The following is a 10,172-nucleotide window of genomic DNA, read 5'->3' as shown; positions in this document are numbered from 1 at the left end:
ATTGCACCCAGTTTTCCATGTTTCATGTTTAAAGAAGGTTATAGGCGACAAGCTCCCAGTTCAAACAATATTGCCAGAACTTGACGAGGAAGGAAAAATTATATTGGAACCGGAAGCAGTCACAGAAACAAGAACTCGACAGCTACGAAATCGATCAATTTCAGAGTATCTTATCAAGTGGAAGAACTTATCCGCTGAAGATTCCACATGGGAGGATGAGAATTTTATGCAGAAGTATCCAGAACTACTCAAGCGTTGAGGACAACACTTTTTTGAAGGAGAGGGGCATGTTGGGTCCCTATAATACTAGTGATTACCCCATTACTATTGTAGTTATACCCCTTATTTATATTGTTGTGCCCCTATTACCCCCATATTGTTATTTCTGTGCCCCATAGAATCCCTCTATTGTTATTTTTGTGGCTTTATATTATTATTGTTAGGTCGGCTGGATTATATTGTCACTCCTTAGACTCCTATATATAGAAAGGAGGTTTTGTCATTTGTATCATCCAAGAATTGTTCATTTATGTAATGTAAAGGAGGTTGCCCCCTCGAAGACGCTGAATTCTAAGGCGTTGATCTATCTTTTCTATCTTTTCTTGAGCTGGTTTCATAACAGCGATTCTCCACCTTTCCCAACAACACCCCTACAACATGCTAATTGGTCTTCACAGATGCACAAACAACTCAGCTGAACTCTTAGCTGCAAAACACACCATACAATTTGCTTTGGAGAAACATTGCACGGATTTGCAACTTCATGGAGATTCTCAAATTATTTGTGATTGCCTCAACAGAAAAACTAGATGCTCTTCATACACATTATTGCATATCATGGAAGAGACTTTGAGATTGATATCACATTTTGATTCTTTCACTTGCACACATATTTACAGGGAGCAGAACGGAGCTGCCGACAGCCTATCCAAAGAGGTTGCGATCGGGGAGCCGGGCATCTGGTTGATCAGAGAACAGGAAGGAAATACTTTCTTCCAATATTACCACAGACCTTTTATGAATCTGAATATTTAACATATCATGGTTACTTTATTCATGCATACATATATTTTTTATCAGGCTTTAAGCCTTTTTTTGTATATATAGACTGTCTCGGTACATATTACATACTGTTACTTTATTTTGTACATCAGTTATGGTTTTATGGTTGTCCCCTGCGTGGATCAATGGCAACTTTTTTGTTTTTCATGATCTTGATCATGCTCAGCATATGCAATAACATCTACAACATGTAATTTCCTCTTTTCTAATGAAATTACGATTTTTCCTTATGGGAAAAAGTAAATAATTACATGTAGGAGAAAATAATATATTGTATATTGTGTGAATGAATCATATGTTTTGAATACAATGAAGGCCTCATTTATATACTAGGTGGGAAGTGCCCTTTCATAAGGGTCATGGTTGTTAGTAGAGTCATGTCCTTTCATATGTGCCCCTTCATTATTAGTAAGTTATTGTTATTTATAATATATATTCATGTTCATAATAGTTTCTTGGCACACTTTTATGTCATAACATTGCAATGTTGTTTGTTGTTCATCACATTGTAACATCATAATTATTTTTCATCACATTGTAGAGTCATTTATTATTCGCCACATGGCAACATTTTGTTATTTGTCACATTATGACACCATTCTTTTGTCCAAATTCCATGTCATTTGTTGTTCATCACATTGCGACATAATTTGCTATTCGTCAAACTGTGACATCGTTTGTTTCGTTACATTGAGTGTCACAATGTGACATCATTTTTTGTTTATCACATTGTGATGTTGATATTGTTTGTCACAATGTGATGACAATTTTTGTTTGTCACCAATTACCTATAAATGGTTGTGGTTGACCATGTTTGATCATGGTGCCTATGTTGATTATTATAGTCCATGACAACCATGTTTACTATGATTGACTAAGGTTGACTATGATACACAGGTTGAACATGGTTGACCATGATGCCCATGTCGAGTATGGTCAACCATGTTGACTATGTGGCACTCTTTTTTGTACAATTACAACATCAATTGTTGTTAGTCACATTGTCACATCTTTTTTTGTTCATCACATTTGGACATCATTTATTGTTCATCATATTGCAACGTTGCAATGTGACATTGATTTTGCGTGTCAAATTACAATGTCAATTTTTTGTTTATTAATTATTGTATTAATGTCTTCTAATCTATGTTAATGTCAGTTAATGTCTACATATAAATGTTTACTAATGGATATATTTTATTGTATAGTTATGTCCATGTATAGTTATCTCTATCTATAGTTATAAATATATAGCTAATACTTATTAATGTATTAATGTATAGATTAATTTACTCATTAATTAATGTATGGTTATTAAGGTATTATTATAAAGTTATTAATTCACTTTCTCTTGAAGTTATCCCTAAAGACTCCATCACCCAAGTGGAAATAGGCATGAGGAATCCTTTTGTTGCTCAAAAATTTAAAAAAAAAATCTATGCTTTCTTCTTTTTTAATTTTGAAAGTCCTTCAAGGCAAGCTACCATGATTAGTTTGGAGGGTTGAATTCAATTAGGGTGATTTTTAGATAGACATTGCATCCTAATTGACTTGAATTTAAGATTGTTGATCATTCTCACTTAAGATCTAGCATTTTACATGGTTAAATTTGTCTTAGTAGGGTTGATGTCATCTTTCTTAACAATTTGCACCCCAAAACAACCCTAACCTAATTGAATTGAATTTAATCTTGTTGATCATTCTCACTTAAAATCTAGCATTTTACATGGCTAAATTTGCCTTAGTAGGGTTGATGTCATCTTTCTTAACAATTTGTGCCCCAAAATAACCCTAACCCTACATAACGTTTCAAATGAGGGCTTAATTTGAGGGTTTGTCTTCTCCTTTGTTGATTACATCATTTGTAAACCTTTTCATGGTGCTTGTATGCCTAGATATTCCTTTATTAATCTATATCTTGAAACCCTAAATCACACATACCTCAAATTTTTCAATTAGTGTTCCATTACTTCTCATTTCAATCATCTCAATTATTTAACAATAATATATCAAAAACTATACTCCTCATTCGAATCATCTCATTTATTTAAAGATAATATATTGAAAACCATATAATCATATTTTTCTATACTATAAATAAATATTAATCATATTTTTCTATACTATAAATAAATATTTATATATATAATTTTTATAGGTTTATATTATAATTTTTTATTTTAAAATATAATTATTTTTTTTAATAAATCATTATTAATTTGTTTTTAGTATATGGTTTTTTTATTAATAAAAATTTCAAGTGGAAAAGAGTTTTGGGAAATAACAAATAATATTTACAAGACAATAATGAGATATCAAAAATTATATAATGACTATTTATTATTATTTTAAATTATATATAAAAAAAATTACATAATCATTTTTTATTAATAATTTAAATTATATTTAAAAGTATATATAAATATATATTATAATATTTATCTTAAAACATAATTATTATTATTATTATATTTTATAAATTATTATTAAATTAATTTTATATTATAATAATAATATATATTTTTTATTTTATATTATAATAATAATATATTAAAAATATATATAATTTTTTATTAATTTAAAATTTTCACTTAATATATGAAAAATGAAAAGATTTTGAATAAAACCTAAGTTATACATTAAATCCAATGACCCTCAGGTAACCATAACCCTAACCCTAACCTATCTCTAATAACCCTAAATCCACAATTGCTACTCACATCTCTGCAAATACTATATTGCAATGAACAAATGATCAAGTACTTTGATATCCATAAGTCTAAGTCCATCAATGCTACTCACATCTCCGCAAACACTGTATTGCAATGAACAAATGGTAAAGTACTTTGATATCCATAAGTCTAAGTCCACCAATGCTACTCACATCTCCACAAACACTATATTGCAGTGAACAAATGGTAAAGTACTTTGATATCCATAAGTCTAAGTCCACCAAAGCTACTCACATCTTCGCAAACAATTTATGCCAATGAATAAACGATCAAAGCTCTACGACGATTCCAATAACCTGAGAATCTTGTACTTGGGAAGTTGATGAGCATCATCAATAGGTCAGAAATTCTATGAGTAGGGTAGTCCGGAATTATGATCACTTTGAATGTACTATTTGAAGCTGAAGTTAGAGCTGAATCTCTACATAAAATCCAGTTGAGTACTCGACTCAATGGGTTAAAAATTTAAAAAGTGTCAAACATGCAAACTCTTCATCCTCTTTTTCATAGTATTCTTATTTAGGTTGAGTTAAATACAAACAAAAATTACAAGGTAAAATATTTCAGAACCTTTAGACAATAATGAAATAGCTAAGGAAAGATCTAACTTGAATATTAAATTTAGGAGAGAAATTCATTTCTAAGATCTAGAAATATAAGAATGTTAAGATAGATGTGCGTAGTCCCAAATTTGGAGTGATATTTGAAGTAGAAAACCCTAGTAATTAGAAGCATTAGGGTCTAACGGGATAGTATTAGAAACTACTTACCTTAAGCTAGAAAAATGTTAAGTAAAGGGTAAGAATAATATCATTGTTTTGCGTCTTGCAATTATACTTGAAAATTGGTAATGGATTAATTGCAACGAAATGAAATCATCTGATTCCAATTGGACTAGTGGCTCAAATCTATTCAATAAGTGGTGAAACAAATGATACTTAAATTTAATTCAATAAGTGGTGAAACAAATGATATTTAAATTTAATGTGTTAGTCTTTGGTTTGAAATTGAAAATCTGTTCAAATATTTTTTATATAATTGGTTTAATAGTATATAAGACAGAATATTCTCTTGAAATCAAATATTGTCTATTGATTTATGTAGCTAAACAGAAAAAGATTTCTTGAATCTTTCCTCATTATGTGGCTTTGATCCACATATTTTCTGCCATATCTGGTGGTTCCCATATAAATATTGCTATACTTTTGTTTCTTTGATGAATATTACACAATATATAACTTTTTTTCACCGTGAAAAAAATTGAAATAGGCACATTTGCCAACCTAATAAAATCTATATATAAAAAAACAATAACAACAATATCCTCCTCTAAAATTAAATGCCTTAAAACTACAAAAATTTGATTAAAAAAATAATAAACTACAAAAATTTGATTAAAAAAATAATTTAAGAATAAACCTAGAATTTAGTTATCTTTAAATACAATGAATCAACAAAGCTACTGATCAAAGTTACAAGTTAACTAGCCCAACAATAAATTTAAAAGTCAAATTTCAATAAACCTCGAAATAATGGCACTAAAATTATGAATCCAAAGTCAAATTTCAATAAACCTGGAGATCCATCTGCATGACATAAATTTTGAATCCACACATAAAGATTTATTGTTTTAAAATTTTCAAAAGTATTAAATCACCCTCCACTTAAAGTTGCGAGTGGAGATCTTTGGGATGTAGGCCAAATAAGTCTGAGAATGATGAAAATCAGATGGCCATTTCTCATGACGAAATTTAGGTGAGAACCTCCATTAAAGAACGCCTTCGGGTAATTAGGAGTGTATAGATGGCACATAACGCCTTGCGTATTCTTCATTATGGATTATTTTGATTATTCCTCGAATATTTGGGACATTTCGAAACAGTATGAATTATAATTATTTTTAATAATTAAAATATTTAATAAAATTTGACTTTTGAATTTCGTAATAATATGTAATTTATTTTTAATGAGATGTTTAGACCATATGGATTAATTTAGTATCATAATGTACTTAATGATGTTTATATCATATGGAATAATTGAGAGAAGATATTATTATGTGATATTATATTAAAAAATAGAAATAAATTTTAGATATATAGTTTTGAAATAGAATACAAAATTAAGAATATTATTAATTTTATTATATAAAAAAAAATTATTTTTCTTACGAGTTGATCATGAAATTATTTATTTGATTAATTTGTAATAAAAATTTATTTATGTTTATATTTTATTGACAAAATTATATAAAAATTGTTATTTTTTAATTTCTCTCCGAAAAATATTATCATTCATTCATAATTAATTTGTAATGATTAAATGTCTTACAACCAAATAATAACATAACAAAAAAACAACAACAAAAAAACTGATGTATATCACATGTTGATATATTTATGATAAAGAAAAAAATAACTACAAATATTCAAATGTCAACATTTAAAAAAAAAAAATCAGTTTAGATTTCTGCCGTCAAAATTCTTAATACAATATCAAAAAATTTACAGCTCAACCAATTTAATTCCTCTCTATGCTTTATAGAACTAATGTGAGATGAGTTAGATTAATACTTAATAATATTATTTTATTTTAAATATAATTAAATTATTAAATGAATTAGATTAATACTTAATAATATTATTTTATGAATATTTCAAACATTTTGGATAGAAATTTGAAACATTTTTTATAAAAATCACATTGGAAAAGTTAGTTAGATCAACAAATTTAGAATCAATATGTATAATTCATCACTAAAACCATATTATTTTATTTTAAATATAATTAAATTATTAATTATTTTTTATAATTAATAATAAATTTTTCTAATTCATATAACAAATACATTAAAAAAAAAAAACAAACTTCAGAAGTTAAAATGGATCTGCATCACTGTATTTCAGGAATATAAAAAGGCGCAAATACAAGGTCGATGAAAAGCATTGTAAACCCCATCTTCCCATGGCATCAAATTTGTAAACAGAACTGCCCATCGTTTGAAAATTCCCCACTACATTCAAATGTTCACCAAAGTACTTTATGGGCATAATAGTAACAGAGCCTCCAAAATATAAAAAAAATTGTTCATGTTGTTCCAAGACGACAAAACATGATATACCAATGTCTTATCAACTTTCTACAAAACGGTGCAATCACACAATTTCAACTAATATCTAATTCTCCTTCTGCTGTCAAAGTTTGCATTTCATTTTTCAAACCTCTCAATTTCTCTTCCAACTCGAAAAGCTGCGCACTCTCCTTCTCATCCAACCATTCCTCCACACTATTCAGCATCTGCACAATATCCGCTGCCACTGTTACATTCAGCTCTCCCTTAGTCTCGGCTTCTTTCACTCTGCTTCTCATGTTGTAAACGTAATTCTGTAAATTGACTCTGGCAGTGCGCTTATTCTTAACCTCTTCATCCTCCCTTCTGAATCTCTCGGCATCACCTCTCATTTTCTCGATCTCTTTGCTCAGCCGACCACCATCGTTCGTTATAGTAATGAAATTGCTTACCCCACTTACCCTTTCCCGGGCTGACACCTTCAGAATTCCGTCTGCATCCAATTCAAAGATTACTCTAAAGCTTGCTACTCCACAATGGGCTGCCGGAATTCCCCTCAACCGAAATTTACCGAGCAAATTGTTGTCCGCAACCATTGCTCTCTCGCCTTCATACACTCGAAAAGACACTTCTACCTGATTGTCACGCGCTGTAGTGTAAGAATCCTCCCACTGAGTTGGAATGTGAGTATTTCTCGGAACGACTACCGACATTACACCCCCTGTAATTCCGATCCCAAGACTCAAAGGCGTGACGTCCATGACGACCAATTGGATGCCTTCATTGTTCAAGGCTGCCGCCTGAAGTGCAGCTCCATATGCAATAGCCTCATCGGGGTTTATGCTTTTGCAGAGTTTTTTTCCATGGAAGAAATGTTGAAGGAGTTCCTGTACCTTTGGAATCCGGGTGGAACCTCCTACTAATACAACTTCGTTAATTTCTTCTTTGCTCACCCTGCCATCTTCTAGACATCCGCTGACGATTCGCATGCACTTGTCAAAGAAATCCGTGTTGAGCTCTTCAAACTTGGCTCTCGTAATTTTCATGTGAAAATCCAACCCTTCGTATAGACAGTCGATATCTATCACAGTCTCTACCACGGAAGACAGATTTCTCTTTGCCCTTTCGCATTCTGCCCGGAGCCTCCGAAGAGCTTTAGCACTTATATTCATTTCCGTTTTATTTTTTCTGTTGAAATGTTGAACACAGTGATTGAGCATTCTGTTGTCAAAATCTTCGCCACCCAAATGCGTGTCCCCTCCGACAACCTTCACCTCAAATTTACCTCTCTCGATATTGACAATAGATACATCAAAGGTGCCTCCGCCAAGGTCGAAAATCAAGACAGTCTTCTTTCCATGGGAGGAATAAACCTCTGTACCAAATTCGTAAGCTATAGCCGCGGCAGTGGGTTCATTAATTATTTTCATGGCGTTAAGACCGGCAATCGTAGCCGCGTCTCTAGTAGACCTTCTCTGAGAATCGCTAAAATAGGCGGGTACAGTGATAACGGCATTCTCCACTTCAGAGTTGAGGTAAGCTTCGGCCGTCGTCTTCATTTTGGTTAATACCATCGAAGAGATTTCCTCGGCTGCAAATTCCTTCCTTTGACCCTTGTAATCAACTTGGATAAGGGGCTTTTCATTTTCTCCAGCAATCACAGTAAAGGGCCAGAGTTTCATGTCACTCTGCACAGAGGGATCAGTAAATCGCCTTCCAATGAGTCTCTTGGCATCAAAGATGGTATTCCGGGGATTAGTGGCGATCTGGTATTTTGCAGCGTCTCCCACAAACCTCTCGGAGGGAGTAAAAGCAACGCAGGAAGGAGTGGTCCGGTTGCCCTGATCATTAACAATAACTTCGACTCTATCTTGCTGCCACACTGCTACGCAGCTGTAAGTTGTCCCTAGATCAATGCCAATAGCTTTACCTTTACGTTTCTCATCCATCTCCGTGATTAATATTAATCGCTAGTAACAGCAAGTTCACAATTCGTACCCGTGAAGACACAGCGGAGCATGCAATTTATAGATTTAACAGAAAAATTCTGGACTATGGAAATCCACTATATTTAATTTTGTTTGGCCTTCTTGATTGAAACTTGAAAGTGGCGGTATGCGAAATAAATGGTTACAATTACTTTCTTTAATTAACATGATGTCTATTATATTCGAAGTGAAACTCGACACGGATGAAAATTGAAGTCAGATTTTCAGACATGTCTCAGTCAATACGCCGTCAGGCGTTTCACGTCATACAGTCATTTCTTCTGACCTCACAACGTAATGCGTTGTCTACGGATTCGACAGTAAATTATTTTTTTCAGATTTTTTTTAAATCTCAGATTTTTCTTTTTTCAAAAAAATTAATTATGGGTACCTGAATCATTTTTTTTGGTGTGAAATAAGTTCTTTAGTTCCAATAGATCTACATTTATACGGTATTAATTTTACATTTTATATGTAAAAGTATTTTCATTTTTTTATTTTATTAAAACTTTAATTTAATTTTTATGGGTATATTTTTAGTGGTTGCGAGGATAGAAGTTTTATATATATCTCAAAATTAATTATAACCTTTTTCATTTTAGATTCAATTAAAAAAATGTTATAAAATTAAATTAAAATAAAATATTTTTATTGTGAAATAAGTTATGGTTTTTGGGCATGTGATATTGATAAGCTATGATATTGGCTTATAAAATATTTTTGTTGTGAAATAAGTTATGGTTTTTGTATTGATAAGCCATAGTATTGGCCCATGGTATTGTAAGAAATCTTGTTCACAAGTTAATTAAAAAATCAAAATATAGAAAATTGAATTTTATTATTTTTATTACTTTAACTTTTTTTTATTAATTGAGTCAACATTTAAATGTTTACATTAATAGCAGTTATCACTTTTAACATTTTTTTAATATTTTAAATGAGCCGACATTTAAAATTGTCTGCGTACTTACATTACATCTTTACATATACCATGTACTAAGTTGTAAAGCCCCTCTCAGGGCAACAAAGAGATTGCAATATCAGTTAGCTTTGTAGTTCTTTCCCATATGCATAACACCAGGAATTACAATTTGTTCCATCCAAACTATCATTTTATAAAATGAAACAAGAGGCGACTTCCAAAAGCAAGCATAAAAACATTCTCGTATTCTCGCCAAGACAAAGGTGATCCAAAATGATTGATGCAATGTGTTTCAAAAAATTCAACAAACATTGAGAGGAGAAGCTTAAGAATATTACGCAGCATTAAAACATCATCCCTCCATACAGTAGTACAAAAGTTCCAAGATGGGAACAGAA

At 31.2% G+C, this 10,172-nt stretch overlaps 1 protein-coding gene across 1 annotated transcript; it reads right to left on the bottom strand.

Moving 5' to 3' along the window:
- Positions 1-6,959: 6,959 nt before the first annotated feature.
- On the bottom strand, positions 6,960-8,813 carry LOC149266435 (heat shock cognate 70 kDa protein-like). Its single transcript, XM_089408214.1, has one exon. It carries the CDS (start codon positions 8,811-8,813, stop codon positions 6,960-6,962), a length of 1,854 nt encoding a protein of 617 aa, XP_089264340.1.
- Positions 8,814-10,172: the final 1,359 nt, after the last annotated feature.

Source organism: Pinus tabuliformis, chromosome 6, assembly GCF_031772625.1.
Source record: "Pinus tabuliformis cultivar Carrire ecotype Pingquan chromosome 6, CPIR1, whole genome shotgun sequence".
Classification (NCBI taxonomy): domain Eukaryota; kingdom Viridiplantae; phylum Streptophyta; class Pinopsida; order Pinales; family Pinaceae; genus Pinus; species Pinus tabuliformis.
The sequence above is the reverse complement of the archived record's forward strand: the minus strand, read 5'-3'. Positions and strand labels throughout refer to the sequence as shown.